This window comes from Engystomops pustulosus, chromosome 10, assembly GCF_040894005.1.
Source record: "Engystomops pustulosus chromosome 10, aEngPut4.maternal, whole genome shotgun sequence".
In the NCBI taxonomy this organism is placed as follows: domain Eukaryota; kingdom Metazoa; phylum Chordata; class Amphibia; order Anura; family Leptodactylidae; genus Engystomops; species Engystomops pustulosus.
In genome coordinates, this window is record NC_092420.1 from 8,327,963 (window position 1) to 8,344,498 (window position 16,536).

General features: G+C 47.1%; 1 protein-coding gene and 1 long non-coding RNA gene across 5 annotated transcripts in view; one reads left to right on the plus strand and one right to left on the minus strand.

The window, feature by feature from the left end:
• The window catches only part of LOC140103762 (uncharacterized), a 58,343-nt gene extending 57,904 nt beyond the window's left edge, over positions 1-439 (plus strand). The window contains exon 3 of the long non-coding RNA XR_011850171.1: positions 173-439. This is a non-coding gene — a long non-coding RNA (uncharacterized lncRNA). The remainder of the gene's footprint in view (positions 1-172) is intronic.
• PLXNA1 (plexin A1) overlaps positions 1-16,536 on the minus strand; it is a 249,533-nt gene that overhangs the window by 16,850 nt on the left and 216,147 nt on the right. For all 4 annotated transcript variants that reach the window (XM_072126988.1, XM_072126986.1, XM_072126987.1 and 1 more), the window contains 12 exons: positions 15,794-15,890; positions 15,414-15,604; positions 10,986-11,137; positions 10,787-10,907; positions 9,440-9,576; positions 8,071-8,238; positions 7,896-7,989; positions 7,467-7,706; positions 7,241-7,384; positions 6,918-7,152; positions 4,989-5,131; positions 1,794-2,050 (listed from right to left, as the gene is read on the minus strand). In XM_072126988.1, the coding sequence (XP_071983089.1) occupies positions 1,794-2,050; positions 4,989-5,131; positions 6,918-7,152; positions 7,241-7,384; positions 7,467-7,706; positions 7,896-7,989; positions 8,071-8,238; positions 9,440-9,576; positions 10,787-10,907; positions 10,986-11,137; positions 15,414-15,604; positions 15,794-15,890 (1,979 nt within the window). The remainder of the gene's footprint in view (positions 1-1,793; positions 2,051-4,988; positions 5,132-6,917; positions 7,153-7,240; positions 7,385-7,466; positions 7,707-7,895; positions 7,990-8,070; positions 8,239-9,439; positions 9,577-10,786; positions 10,908-10,985; positions 11,138-15,413; positions 15,605-15,793; positions 15,891-16,536) is intronic.

Sequence of the window (16,536 nt, forward strand, 5' to 3'; positions counted from 1 at the left end):
CAGTGGGATCTGACGGTCACAGAGTCTTGAAGTGCAATTTCTGTCACCGCTCTGTGATCAATAGACAGAGGATGGGGAGATATTGAATTAATGAAGATAATGTATTTTTTAGCAGAACCTGGGCTTTTTGCATTCGGAAATCGATGTGATTGTGTTTAATTCTTCTTTTCAGCGCCGGCTCTGTGCGCAGATTGATTTCTTTCAGCCTTTTTAATCATCTTCGCATGTGCGGAGCATTGTGCTGAGGATACGGGAGCCGACAAGTGGATGGGATGTCAGGACTGCGGCCGCTCGCCTCCTGAATGCATCACTTCTTCACCACAAGGTAATAAAGTGCGGGAGCAGCTGATACATTGTAACAAACCTCTCATGATTCAGAGAAACCCTCAAAGGAGTCCGGGAACATAGACAGATAATAACAGCAAGATGAGATCAAACCACCGGCTATGATCAGTGTAAAAGTAATAATATTAAACTTCACAATAAAAATATTTTTAAAAAATGATGTATATATATGTAAATAATTTAGAACTTAAATGTCAAAAGCTCTAATGCATATTGGGTGATGTTATGTATATAATGTCATGTATGTACACAGTGACTGCACCAGCAGCAGAATAGTGAGTGCAGCTCTGGGGTATAATACAGGATGTAACTCAGGATCAGTACAGGATAAGTAATGTCATGTATGTACACAGTGACTGCACCAGCAGCAGAATAGTGAGTGCAGCTCTGGTGTATAATACAGGATGTAACTCAGGATCAGTACAGGATAAGTAATGTCATGTATGTACACAGTGACTGCACCAGCAGCAGAATAGTGAGTGCAGCTCTGGAGTATAATACAGGATGTAACTCAGGATCAGTACAGGATAAGTAATGTCATGTATGTACACAGTGACTGCACCAGCAGCAGAATAGTGAGTGCAGCTCTGGAGTATAATACAGGATGTAACTCAGGATCAGTACAGGATAAGTAATGTCATGTATGTACACAGTGACTGCACCAGCAGCAGAATAGTGAGTGCAGCTCTGGGGTATAATACAGGATGTAACTCAGGATCAGTACAGGATAAGTAATGTAATGTATGTACACAGTGACTGCACCAGCAGCAGAATAGTGAGTGCAGCTCTGGGGTATAATACAGGATGTAACTCAGGATCAGTACAGGATAAGTAATGTCATGTATGTACACAGTGACTGCACCAGCAGCAGAATAGTGAGTGCAGCTCTGGGGTATAATACAGGATGTAACTCAGGATCAGTACAGGATAAGTAATGTCATGTATGTACACAGTGACTGCACCAGCAGCAGAATAGTGAGTGCAGCTCTGGGGTATAATACAGGATGTAACTCAGGATCAGTACAGGATAAGTAATGTCATGTATGTACACAGTGACTGCACCAGCAGCAGAATAGTGAGTGCAGCTCTGGGGTATAATACAGGATGTAACTCAGGATCAGTACAGGATAAGTAATGTCATGTATGTACACAGTGACTGCACCAGCAGCAGAATAGTGAGTGCAGCTCTGGAGCATAATCCTAGATGTAACTCAGGATCAGTACAGGATAAGTAATGTCATGTATGTACACAGTGACTGCACCAGCAGCAGAATAGTGAGTGCAGCTCTGGGGTATAATACAGGATGTAACTCAGGATCAGTACAGGATAAGTAATGTCATGTGTGTACACAGTGACTGCACCAGCAGCAGAATAGTGAGTGCAGCTCTGGGGTATAATACAGGATGTAATGTGGTTTGTACAGGTGATCATTAGTTGCTTTTCTCACCTTCTCAGCAGCAGTTTCGGGTGGTTCTTGCTCTCCAGGTTCTTCTCAATCAGATCGGACAGAAGCTGTTTGAGGACCCCGGTGGCGTACTCCATCTCCCCCTGCAGCGCGGTCATGATGAGGGAGGCCACGTTCCCCCGGTCTCTCATGGAGAAGCTGCGTTGGGCTTCTAGGGTGCGGATGAAGGTGAGGAGGAAATGCTTCTTGTTCAGGAGTTGCCCGAAGAGGTTGAGAGCCTTCTCCACGTTGGCCTGGACCTGTGATAGGGAGATGGGGAGCGGTCAGTGACTATACAGCCTCATCCTCCGTGTACTGAGCACCTGAATATAGTTTATTGCTCCCTGTTATCAGCCCCACCTATGACTGATGGCGGCTGCTCTCCTTATACTTCTGTGAATGTGGGGAGACCACGGAGTGTGCACCCAGCTTTCCCACAACACATGCATTGTATGGGAGCTGTATTGGTTGTCACCCAGCTTTCCCAGGAGGGGATAGAACATGACAAGAGCTGCCACAATCACGTGTGACATTTCCGCAGGGTGAATATATGGCGCCATCTGCATAATACTCCATAGACGCAGGTGAGTGTATATCCAGGGCCACTTCATCATCACGATGGGGGGAGGGGGGGGGGCGCTAATTCCGTACAGACGTTTCCTCGCGTCTTATCCGCCGCTCCGTCCCTGATTAATACAACCATTACATGAAATTATCGCTCAGGTTTCATATAGTTCAAGAGTCCTCAACCTTTCCAAAAGTGGGGGATATCACCTTCCGCAGGAGCCGCCGGCAGCTGGCGCAGTAATCATCGCCGCGTTCAGATTATAGGCGCCGGGTACTACAGGCGGAAGGAGCGATATTTGTCCTGCGTGTAACGCTTCTCCCTGCCGGGATGTGAAGAGCGGTCACCCCTCCACCTGATTGCTGCCGAGAGGTGGAAAGTCATTCAATTGTCATAAAGGGGACCCCCAACTGCGGAGACTCAAGTGACCAATGTGTCCGGGCTTAAAGGGGCCACGCACCACGTTACAGTGTATTCATGGGATGTTCCTTACCACTCAGTCTCAATAAAACGGAGGAGAACTGCAACACCACATGTGACCTGTGCCACAGAGGGCTGGCTGCACCATGACATCACATCTTGTTCTCCGCTCACATCCAGAGCAGAAGACAAAGTTCATCATTCTCCTTTCTTGCACTTTTAGGTTTCTTTCTCTAGCGCCCCCTGCTGGAAAGTGTTATAACATCATGCCCGACATCCCTACAATGTATAAGGCTTTTTTCACACATGTCTATCCTGGGGCCACTTTATCCGCATTGTCATCCTAACACTGAAAGTGATTCCTGTTCCTAATTGTTTGTTGCAGCTCTCGGTGTGACTGGAGTAGGAGACTCTCTATATTGGACGCCGAGATGAATGTGTCCGGTGTATGTGACCATCTGGAGACCTGCCGGAGGAAGATGTAAGTCCTCCCCACCCCCGCCCTCCCCCAATTAGAGAAGGTCTCACTGATTCACCTCGCCGGGCGACGCGCAGCAGATTGCGGATTTTACGAGCGAGGAAATTTGCCGCTTGTTTTACGAGTCGCCTTCAGAAGGTAAATTTGGAAAGCCATTAAACATATCGAGCTCTGCAGAGAGCGGCACAATGTAAGACACCTAATTGCCTCTGTCTGTATCGGAAATCCTTACGGCGGCGCTCGGGATGTATGAAGGCCGCGGGACGACGCGCAGTGACCGGGGGAGGGCTTTATCCTCATTAATATTTGATATTGTGTCAGAGGGAATGTGCGGGGGCGCCTATAGCTGGATTTACTGGCAGGGAGTCCTGGAGGGGCCCAGCAGGTTTGGGGGGGGCCACATCATGGACACGGAGGCTACTTAAAGCAGCAGCTCACGGGACGAGGCGACACGGAGAGCAGAATAATCCACCTACAGATGTCTATGGATGGAGAGGAGGGGTGCGAGCGCGGCCCCATCACCATCATAGATCATGTGCCCGCCCCTTTAAGATGCTCTTTGTCTTACCTAAAATTGCAACAATTTTGCAACATGGTTTCTGGCGGCTCAACTGAAGAAAGTGTATTGACCGAGTCGCTGACACATTGTGACGAATCATGTAGTTGTCAGCTGCAGGTGCAACCGTACAGACTGCAGCCAGGGGTTAGTAGCAGCAGCACTGTTATATATATGGTTTTATACTCCAGGATAGTGCGGGGGGAGTGTCCTCACACTGCTGTGCTCTGTGCTTGCTCCATTGTGTACAGAGCAATAATTCAGCAGCAAGGGAAAGGGCCTGTATAGCATAGTTCAATGTGGAGAGCTGAGAGCTCAGCAGTGTGAGGACACTCCACCAGTCCTGGAATATAAAACCATATATCACAGTCCTGCTGCTACTAACAACATACACAAAGGTCTGATTACACATCTCTCCAGAGACAATACATAACACTGGCTGCAGTCTGTATGGTCACACCTGCTGACAGGTTCTCTTTAAACAAAGTTTCCGTTCACTGACATGCGGCAGGAGGAAAATACTAACTCCCTGTTATGCTCCGGATCCTTTTAAAAGAAGTTCTTTGTCAATAACAGCGCCACACCTATGTGCAGGTTGTGTGTGGTACTGCACATGAGGCTTAGCTCTGTTTCTATTGGATCATTAAACCCTTCCCTAATGTCCATCAAATCCCAGCAAAGGCTGCACCTACACTCCGGCCACTGACATTGCTCCCCAAAATGTCACATAACCAACCCCCTTCTAGCTTTCCAGGCTCCCGCTTCTGCTCCCCTCGGTTTCGAAGCAGTGTTGTGTTATATCGGCTTTAAGACCAGGGGATGAGGCATGCTGGGACTTGTAGTTCTACAGCCGGATAACACACCACATTACAGGACAAAGCCCAATCCACAGAAATCAAAGCGGCGCTGCCAGGTGTGATATCCAGCGCATCCCGTCCCCCGAAACAACAGGTTAACCCTTTGCACGAGCACAATCCAGAAAATTCTGTACAGTGGCTTTTCATGACAACAATAGCGCCATAATGAGCGGGAAATTTCATCCCGCTGCCCAATTTAGATCCGCGAACAATGCGCCTCCCTGTAACAAAGCCAAGCGAAAAATGTGTTCTGAGCGTTCCTCTGACGCCTGCCGCTCACCACACAAAGGAACAAAACAGCAGCCGCACAACAGCCCCCTACCTCCATCTCTTTCAGCACAGGGTGGTCCTCGATGCCAGGGAACAGAACTCGCATGGCGTACGTGCGGTAGTCCAGGAACGGGATCCCGGCACCGTCCAGGTCGTTGGTCAGCTCGTGGATGTCCGTCTGCAGCTCAGCGAAGGCTACGAGACAAGAAGAGAAACATCAGTGTAAGGTCCGGGTTCTGCTATCCCTGTATGGATCAGAACAATGCAGGAGGAATCCATCCTCACACCACATCAGTTCTTCCTTTCAAGTCTGATATCTAGATCAGTTTCTGGAAAAGCTGGGTGACTACTGTATATCACCTACACATCACCCAACTGTCCCAGAACCCTGAACACACAAGATACTAAGTCCCATCACTCTCCCATCTTACCATTCAGGAGGACCTGCCTCCAGCTCACACTGCTGTGCTCTTGGCTCTTTGCATTGAAGTATCTTAGAGTCCCTCCCCTCTGAGCACATGCTGTAGTACTCAAACAGAAGCCTCCAACAGCATTTACTCAGAACGGCGGGGCTGTGGAGCTGCCCAATGCAGGGAGCTAAGAGCACAGCAGTGTGAGGACACTCCCCTAGTACAATCCAGGAATATTAATTTATTTTTCACAGTCCTGCAGCAACTAATAATATAGGTGTGATGATACATCGCTCCAGGGATAATACCCAGCACTGGCTGCAGAGGGCACAGCAGTGTGAGGACACTCCCGCAGTGCACTTGGAGAAGCTACAATGCTGGAATCTAAATGCATATCTCACAGTCCTGCTGCTACTAACGACATACAAGTATGAAATGCACCGGAGCTAATGTCTGGTTCTTCCAGCTCCTCTGGTTATATATTTCGGTACAAGCCGCCCCTCAGCGCTGCAGCGTCACAGGTCTCCTCATCCTGGAGAACAGAGGTGTCAGACACAATGTCTAGCGCCCAGCCGTCTCCGGCACTGGTGGCGCCCCCTGGAGGAGCGCAGGAGGGATGAGCTTCATGAGACACAAATCAGTGAAAGGAATTCAATTAAATCTCTGTGGCAGCGCTGAGAGAGGAACTTTCCGAGCTGTCAGATTCTTATAAAGGTGCGGGGAAGGGAGGAGGAGAGCGGGCGAGCGGAGATCTCTAATCTGTCCGCGGAGCGACTCAAAGGCATCGGACGGCGGAGATACCGACGCGCTTAATTAAAAGCCGGCTCTTTTATCTGGCAGCTGTAGGATATTAGTGCTGATGGTCCCTGGCGCGGCCTCCCTGCTCCCTCTATGGAGTATATAGGGGAGCTCACATATAGGACTCGTTTCTTCGCCTCCTTTGTACCGCCAACCTCTCGCCCCCTAATTCTAGCCCCGCGGCAGTCGGCCGCCTTGTGACACCGCATTCGGTTCCTTGCGCAAATAATGGGCAATTAAATCGCCTTCGGCAAGTTTTTGCAGACTTCCTCGTCCCAGTTTCCTCCATATAATGAGACACCTGGGTGTCTCACCCTCTTCCCTTGATTCTCTCTTTTCTATGGTCCACCTCAGAAGATGGCGAGATATAAATGGAAGCTAGGATTTAACTCCCCCCTATTAGTATACGGTAGCCCCCCTCCCCTCTCCCCAGCCGGCAGCCTCCCGGAGGAACGGGCTTTGATTCTGGATGTTGTTACCATCTAACAACCTACCGACATCAAAATGAGGCCAGATATCAAACGTGGGCCAGGAGAAGATGGCGCAGGATGACTTCATGGAGAGATTAATGGGATCTGCAGAAGGCACACGACTAAAGGGACAGCGCTGCATCGTTAGACAACTTATAATAAAATGGGACATCTGCTCAAGGAAGAGACATCAAGTCTTGGAACATCATTACAGGATGTGAAAAGATCTGAGGACGTTTGAAGGACACGTTTGGACCATATGTCACCTAAATCTTCTCATCTCCATGCTCCTGCCATATTTACCTTCCTTGCACTCCAGGGCCACCCGTGACTCCAGATTGTCCATCTGCAGCTGGAGACGCTTCAGGGTACGATCCGCGTCTCTCGACTTGCGCTTGTAGGCGATGAGGACAATGATGATGATGAGCAGCAGGAGCCCACCACCTCCTCCGATGCCTATGATGGCCGGCAAGGTCAGGAGACTGTCGGAATAGATCTGCAAAGTGCCGGGGGAATACTCAAACCCTCCAACTTTGATCTGAGAAGAGTGAAGAAAGAAACTTTTAACCTCTTGGAAAGGAACATGGAAAATTCTTTAAAAATTAAGGGGGCGCAGGTGGACTTACTGTCACTTTGTGTTGACCGGTGAGGTTAGGAGACTCGCACAGGAGCTGTGTTTCAGAGACGGTGAGAGCACAGGGAGTGTCTCCAATTAACACAGTGTAGTTCAGGCGGAAATTTCCAGGGACGGCTGGAAGAATATTCCGACCCTATAGGAGACAGGAGTAGGTTTAGAGCCCATGAATGGTCTCGTATAGTAGACCCCCCCAGCAATATCCATAAGGCACTGACCTTGATGATGAGCGGAGAGCTGGGCTTCAGTTCCAGGTTTCCAGAAGGACTCAGAGGCTCAAAGACTGGATCCGGGTAGTAGATGAAGGAAGTTGTGTTCACAACAAGGAGGGACTGGACATTGTCCATGATGAAACCGATCTCATCTGGGCGGTCTCCATTCTCTGGGGGAGACCTCAAAGGGTTTTCAACGGAAGGGGCCAGGCATACCATGGTGGTATCGTTGTAGACGGTGCAGTTCTGGAAGGAGAAGACAATAACATGTCAGAAACATATAAGAAGAGAAGACAACCAATAGTCAGGACCTTAATAACCAAGACCACTGGGCACAGCAACACAAGAAGAGACCCCCCAGACATGTCCCCCCTTTCTCTAAAATGTAGAAAAGTATTGGCCACTGATCTGCTCGACTTTAGATCCGATGCTTACATTCTCTCGCTCCGCTTCACCATACTTTGCACGTATCTTCGGTTCCCTGATGGTGGCCAGGTTGACTCCAGTGACGGTGAGGGGTGTCCCACCACTGCAAGAGACGACAGCGACCAATGAAGTATAAGGCCGGACATAGAGACAGCAATGTAATACACAGGCAGAGGGACATTACCTGGTGATGCTCCACTCCGGCTCCATCTTCTGCACTGTAGGGTCCTCTGTATAGTTATACTTGACTGTCGGGTTGAGCAGCGCCGCTCGGTTGATGTGGATCTGGATCTCGGTGCTCACAGAGTTCAGCCCCTGAGGGGTTTTACAGCGAATTTCCTTTGCAGTTCTCCTATGGATGGATGAAGGTCAGCGACCAAACAGAGCGAGATTCATCCCTGATCACATTGTAGTACTAGCATCATCTACTGCATAAAAGCTGCCTGCATGCCCCTCATTCCACCACCGACTACTACAACTCCCAACAGTCACACTGATCCCTTCTTCTCACTTTGCATCTCAGTAGGATGTTCATATAATTTATAAAGGAAAAGGAGGGACATGGGAGATGGGAAGGGGCGACACGCAGGTAGATGGATGGGGGTGATAGTGGCAGTACATGGAAAGGTAGAAGTCAATACATGGGAGGTGGGTAGCCGGGCAGTACACGGGAGGAGGGGAGCCGGGCAGTACACGGGAGGAGGGGAGCCGGGCAGTACACAGGAGGAGGGGAGCCGGGCAGTACACAGGAGGAGGGGAGCCGGGCAATACACGAGAGCATGGTAGCAGGGCAGGGTGCGGGAGGTGGGTAGCCGGGCAGTGGCATCCTTCTTCCTCGGCAGCAGCTGTAACATAAGCTTGTGCTGCACTAGAAGCCGGCGTCACCCGCTCACCCTGCAAACAGCAGCTATTAGAGCTGATAACCAGCAATTACCACAGGAAAATATTTAAAGACCCGCTCTATTATCATTCCTAATCTAGAAATTATGCACTCGAAATCCTATGGAAGAGAGCGGCAGCAGAGGGAAGCCGGGGCGCTCACATAAACCCACGTCTGTAAGTCACAATGTGCTGCTCTCTGCGCGGCTCCTGAGGAGTCTCAATGGCTTCTCCAGCACAGAATTGTCCTGCAGTGGACACCGACGCTCTCCGCTGATCTGCATTTCATAAGACATGGGAGACGCCAGCCGGGATCATGGCAGGAGGAGACTCATCCGAGACCTGAGACCATCTACTGGCCTGATACAGTCAGAAGTATCAACCAGGGAAATGTTCAGGCATGACACACTGTAACATACCCTCAGCTGTGAATAGTTACTAGTGGGCCACTGATCCATGACCATAATGTTGGGTGTCCAAGTCACGAAAAAAGTGTCATGTATAAAAATGGGGGCAGAATCACAGAGCAGCTCAGATCCACTGCAGAGAATGTTTGAGGTGCAATACCAGAAATAACCTGTACACTGGTGGGGCGCACTATAAGAAAGCAGCTGCATTATTCTGACCCTGTAAATTCCCCTTTAACTGCTCTTCAGCTTTTCTAATAAACATACCAGGAGAAGGCGCAGGGTCGTCCTCCGATGTCCACAGACACATTGCTGCCAGCATTCAGGTTACTGCCCTCTATGGTTATCCATGTGCCACCAGACAGGGGTCCACGGGCCGGGGTCACCCGATAGAAATGTGGGCTCTACCAATACAGAAAGTGTAAAATTATTTATGAGAGAAGTACAGCTCTGGAGTATAATACAGGAGGTAACTCAGGATCAGTACAGGATAAGTAATGTCATGTATGTACACAGTGACTGCACCAGCAGCAGAATAGTGAGTGCAGCTCTGGGGTATAATACAGGATGTAACTCAGGATCAGTACAGGATAAGTAATGTCATGTATGTACACAGTGACTGCACCAGCAGCAGAATAGTGAGTGCAGCTCTGGAGTATAATACAGGATGTAACTCAGGATCAGTACAGGATAAGTAATGTCATGTATGTACACAGTGACTGCACCAGCAGCAGAATAGTGAGTGCAGCTCTGGAGTATAATACAGGATGTAACTCAGGATCAGTACAGGATAAGTAATGTCATGTATGTACACAGTGACTGCACCAGCAGCAGAATAGTGAGTGCAGCTCTGGGGTATAATACAGGATGTAACTCAGGATCAGTACAGGATAAGTAATGTCATGTATGTACACAGTGACTGCACCAGCAGCAGAATAGTGAGTGCAGCTCTGGGGTATAATACAGGATGTAACTCAGGATCAGTACAGGATAAGTAATGTCATGTATGTACACAGTGACTGCACCAGCAGCAGAATAGTGAGTGCAGCCCCCGAGTATAATACAGGATGTAACTCAGGATCAGTACAGGATAAGTAATGTCATGTATGTACACAGTGACTGCACCAGCAGCAGAATAGTGAGTGCAGCTCTGGGGTATAATACAGGATGTAACTCAGGATCAGTACAGGATAAGTAATGTCATGTATGTACACAGTGACTGCACCAGCAGTAGAATAGTGAGTGCAGCTCTGGGGTATAATACAGGATGTAACTCAGGATCAGTACAGGATAAGTAATGTCATGTATGTACACAGTGACTGCACCAGCAGCAGAATAGTGAGTGCAGCCCCCGAGTATAATACAGGATGTAACTCAGGATCAGTACAGGATAAGTAATGTCATGTATGTACACAGTGACTGCACCAGCAGTAGAATAGTGAGTGCAGCTCTGGGGTATAATACAGGATGTAACTCAGGATCAGTACAGGATAAGTAATGTCATGTATGTACACAGTGACTGCACCAGCAGCAGAATAGTGAGTGCAGCTCTGGGGTATAATACAGGATGTGTATCCACTGAACACTAGGGTCCAGTTGCTGGAGGCGACTTACCACAAAGGTGAAGGATTTGGGTGCTGTGGTCATGTACTCCTTGGAACAATCCCTTATGCAAACCTCAACAGTGACATCGCGGGGCGGCATTATTTTGGCCTCTCCGATCTCACAGACAATCCTAGATAAAGAATAAACGGTCAGTCCTGCCTTTATCTCTCTGTTATCAGCCACAATTGTCTGCCTATAATGCACGTACTGCTCGGCGCTGATGTACTCGCTCTCTATGGGGACACACATGACCTGTCCCACTCGCACGCCAAAGCGGATGTCCTCGAATCTCAGGCCCAGGTTCTCCCCGGTGATCGTCAGGCGCGTTCCTCCCTGTCTTGGTCCCGTCTCAGGAAACAACTTTAAGAGAAGAGAAAATACAAATAAGAAACTTATTATAACAAGAGAGAGATTTCATTACTGCAGCACAAGTCACCAGGTTCTGGAGTATTGGACACATTCAGTAAATATTGATCTTGTCTTCAGGTTCTGATACAATGTGTAAGTGTAACCTTCTGAATAGATACAATGTGTCAGGATTCTGAGCACCTATATATCCCATGGGGTGTAGCCCCCGCAGTCCTGGTGCCCCCCTGCCCACGGCTGTGTTACGTGGAGTGTTTTCTCCATGAGGTCCTGAGTCAGGAGGTGACGCCCCGGATGATTGTTTTTACAGGAGCTGTGTGGTACAAGACTGACTATTGCTCTCTGGTTTCAGCCCTTCGAGGCTGTTGTGTTGCGGGGGCTGCTGTACGTTGGGGGCCCATCTCCTGCAGTCTGATGTGACATATTTAGGGCATGGAGTAGGACCGGTGTGGTACTATGACTGATGAGCGGGGGGAGGGGCGGTGGTCCGGCAGAACCAATAACAAGCTAATTATGGGAGATTTCACAGCAGCTTCTCCCGGCCTCCGGAGCGGCCCATCACTCGACACACACCTGCCGGCACTAAATGGAATGAATGTCTCCCTGCGCCGGCCGCACAATCTCATTCCCTGGAATTATGGGTCTCGTTACCGATTTGCAGTTAGGAGCGGGAAGAAGGAAGGGCGATTTATGAACGTCCGCATCGCCCTTTATTTTATGTTTTACGTTTTTCTGAGTGCATCACCCGGCTGCCGAGCGGCGTCCCAGAGCGGTCATTACCGGGAGGACAATCCGCTTACCGTACAGATATCCATTAGTAGAGTCAGGAAGTCAGGGGTGCGCTCTCTAATCGCTTCCCCCCGTTCCAGTCTCACCATGTTACAGGAACTGAATTCAAGTGCTAAGAATTGGAAGCGTATGGGCTGTCATAGGTGAGGGAACCTACAGAACCGAGGCGAGTACAGAAATATAGGGAGCACAAGAGTAGGGAGCAGGAGTGGTGATCATTTTCACCAACTTAAAGGAAATCTACCAACAAAATCCATCCTGATAAACCAGGGACATTACTCATACATCCAGGCACCGGGACTGTGGTATCTTCTTATATTTGTTATCCATGGCCTCCTCCCTTCTAAAAATCAACATTCAGAATTATGCTAATAAGCCAGAAGGGATCGTGTAGGTGTTACCAGATCCTTTCCATGTTGTAGCTTCACTTCTGTCTCCCCCCTCCCTCTGCCTGAAGTAATCTCACACAGTGGGAGGGGAAAGTGCTCCTGCACAGTGTAATGGAATGTGAATCTGCAGCACGGAGGGGCTCTGGTAACACCCCCATGAGCTCCTCTGGCTCATTAGCGTAATTAAAGAATATTTATATACACAAGATCCCACAGTCCCGGTGCCTGGATCTATGAGTAATGTCCCTGGTTTATCAGGATGGATTTTGCCTGTACATAGAGAGAAGCAGTGAGGGCGGCTTATAGGGGGCACTGCGGGTGCAGCTCCATCTCCCTCCTCACCTGCCCCTTCAGCCTCTGGTACCACAGCCATGTTCTCATGCAGAGCATCTCACCCTTCCTCCTCCGCCTCCTCCCTGCTTCTCCCTTAATTGGTTTCACAGGGGAACTTTTAAATAAAACAACAAACATCTCGTCTGAAAAATAAAACTGTCTTCAGCGTCAGATATGCAGAAGCGCGAGGTGAAGGCGGAGGATCACAGGACGGCGGCAGCCATTGATCTCAGCAGCGAGAGGCAAAAGCAGAGATCTCTGCTCAGAGTCTCATCTCATTCCTGTCTGATTCATCCCTCACAAATACTACACAGAGGCCGAGGCTCCCAGGTCAGCCAATCCCAAATGTGCCGATTATAGGGACCCACAGCATCCGAATTATTCACTTATCAGCCCTGACCACACACAGAGGAAGAGCAAAGACATTTACTGATGTCCTTGTATAACCCCAGAATATATCCCAAGATATACCGTACTATACACCACTGCTCCACACACCAAGGACAGGGTATGTTTAATATTCTTGTACATAGGGGGCAGTATTATAGTAGTTATATTCCTGTACATAGGGAGCAGTATTATAGTAGTTATATTCCTGTACATAGGGGGTAGTATTATAGTAGTTATATTCTTGTACATAGGGGGCAGTATTATAGTAGTTATATTCTTGTACATAGGGGGCAGTATTATAGTAGTTATATTCTTGTACATAGGGGGCAGTATTATAGTAGTTATATTCTTGTACATAGGGGGCAGTATTATAGTAGTTATATTCCTGTACATAGGGGGTAGTATTATAGTAGTTATATTCTTGTACATAGGGGGCAGTATTATAGTAGTTATATTCCTGTACATAGGGGCAGTATTATAGTAGTTATATTCTTGTACATAGGGGTCAGTATTATAGTAGTTATATTCCTGTACATAGGGGTCAGTATTATAGTAGTTATATTCCTGTACATAGGAGGCAGTATTATAGTAGTTATATTCTTGTACATAGGGGGCAGTATTATAGTAGTTATATTCCTGTACATAGGGGGCAGTATTATAGTAGTTATATTCTTGTACATAGGGGGCAGTATTATAGTAGTTATATTCTTGTACATATGGGGCAGTATTATAGTAGTTATATTCCTGTACACAGGGGGGCAGTATTATAGTAGTTATATTCCTGTACATAGGAGGCAGTATTATAGTAGTTATATTCCTGTACATAGGGGGCAGTATTATAGTAGTTATATTCCTGTACACAGGGGGGCAGTATTATAGTAGTTATATTCCTGTACATAGGGGGCAGTATTATAGTAGTTATATTCTTGTACATAGGGGGCAGTATTATAGTAGTTATATCCTGTACATAGGGGGCAGTACTATAGTAGTTATATTCCTGTACATAGGGGGCAGTATTATAGTAGTTATATTCCTGTACATAGGGGGCAGTATTATAGTAGTTATATCCTGTACATAGGGGGCAGTACTATAGTAGTTATATTCCTGTACATAGGGGGCAGTATTATAGTAGTTATATTCCTGTACATAGGGGGCAGTATTATAGTAGTTATATTCTTGTACATAGGGAGCAGTATTATAGTAGTTATATTCTTGTACATAGGGGGCAGTATTATAGTAGTTATATTCCTGTGCATAGGGGGCAGTATTATAGTAGTTATATTCCTGTACATAGGGGGCAGTATTATAGTAGTTATATTCTTGTACATAGGGGGCAGTATTATAGTGGTTATATCCCTGTACATAGGGGGCAGTATTATAGTAGTTATATTCTTGTACATAGGGGCAGTATTATAGTAGTTATATTCTTGTACATAGGGGGCAGTATTATAGTAGTTATATTCCTGTACATAGGGGGCAGTATTATTCCAGTATTATAGTAGTTATATTCTTGTACATAGGGGGCAGTATTATAGTAGTTATATTCTTGTACATAGGGGGCAGTATTATAGTAGTTATATTCTTGTACATAGGGGGCAGTATTATAGTAATTATATTCCTGTACATAGGGGGCAGTATTGTAGTAGTTGTATTCCTGTACATAGGGGGCAGTATTATAGTAATTATATTCCTGTACATAGGGGGCAGTATTGTAGTAGTTGTATTCCTGTACATAAGGGGCAGTATTATAGTAGTTATATTCTTGTACATAGGGGGCAGTATTATAGTAGTTATATTCCTGTACATAGGGGGCAGTATTATAGTAGTTATATTCTTGTACATAGGGGGCAGTATTATAGTAGTTATATTCCTGTACATAGGGGGCAGTATTATAGTAGTTATATTCTTGTACATAGGGGGCAGTATTATAGTAGTTATATTCCTGTACATAGGGGGCAGTATTATAGTAGTTATATTCTTGTATATAGGGGGCAGTATTATAGTAGTTATATTCCTGTACATAGGGGGCAGTATTATAGTAGTTATATTCTTGTATATAGGGGGCAGTATTATAGTAGTTATATTCCTGTACATAGGGGGCAGTATTATAGTAGTTATATTCTTGTACATAGGGGGCAGTATTATAGTAGTTATATTCCTGTACATAGGAGGCAGTATTATAGTAGTTATATTCCTGTACATAGGGGGCAGTATTATAGTAGTTATATTCTTGTACATAGGGGGCAGTATTATAGTAGTTATATTCCTGTACATAGGAGGCAGTATTATAGTAGTTATATTCCTGTACATAGGGGGCAGTATTATAGTAGTTATATTCTTGTACATAGGGTTACTATAAAGTGACTTACCTTGGTGATTTTGGGGTCGGTGCAGCGGCTCTGGGGGGTATTCACATGCATCCAAGGGCTTTCGTACATGGGACAGTTCTGGCGCAGGGTGCATTTCTTCTCGGTGACGCACCACCCACACTCGAAATGGGGATCAGATTTCAGGCAGAGTCCGCAGCTCTCCCGCAGGGCTGAGCACTTGTAGAGGTGGGCTGCAGAACAAAGCGGAGAGTCAATATTTCCACACGCTGCGCTCATTAATGAATTAATGACACGGCCTCACTAATTAGCGATGTATTACAACTCGGGGTCGAGTGTGTCAGACAAAATCTAATAACACGTATATGAGACGCTCAGAGCAAGAATCGAACAGATGGGGGGCCACAGGGGGTGGTCCTCACCTTGGATGTTCTGTGGGTTATCGATGACGAAATTCCCATTCCAGACGACGGAGAGATTGACGGGCAGATCGCTGACGTCGTTCCCTTCGTAGTTGTACTGCAAGAAGAAACATAGCAACAAGACGTAAGCAAAAAGTAGCAAAAAGTGAAAATCTGGATACATCTCAGGATTATTTATCACTTGGATCATCAGAGAGTCCAGACCATTGCACATGGACATCACCGGCTCAGGAATAGAATGATAAAACTACAGTAAAGACTGACAATGAGGAGGAACATAACAATGTATCTCTGCGTAACAACAGCCGCACTGGCATGACTGCCCCCTAGTGGTGTAGGAACAATCTGCATGGAATGGATACATGTGATTGGATACATGTGATTGTGTCAGGCTCCTCCCCTTCTATGAACGGCATAGTGTGGGTTCTCCTTTAAAAGATAAGACACAGGAGAATCAAAGGAAGAAAATGTGGCAGGAAGAAGAATTATGTGACGCGATGTCAGCGCACGAGGAGGTCAATCTCGTTAGTAGAAGAAATATGTGGAGTGATGTCACCGGATGACATCACTTCTCAGGCAGCGTCCCCTTTGACCTTGTGTTTGTCACTCCATGGATGGAGGGGGCTATCATTTACTTGATGGAGGATGAGTCACTGTATAGAGATGAGCCCCCCGGCCCCCCGCGCGTCTCTCTATATTTACTGCTGGGGGGATGAGGAGAGTAGTGGATACACCGCACTTCA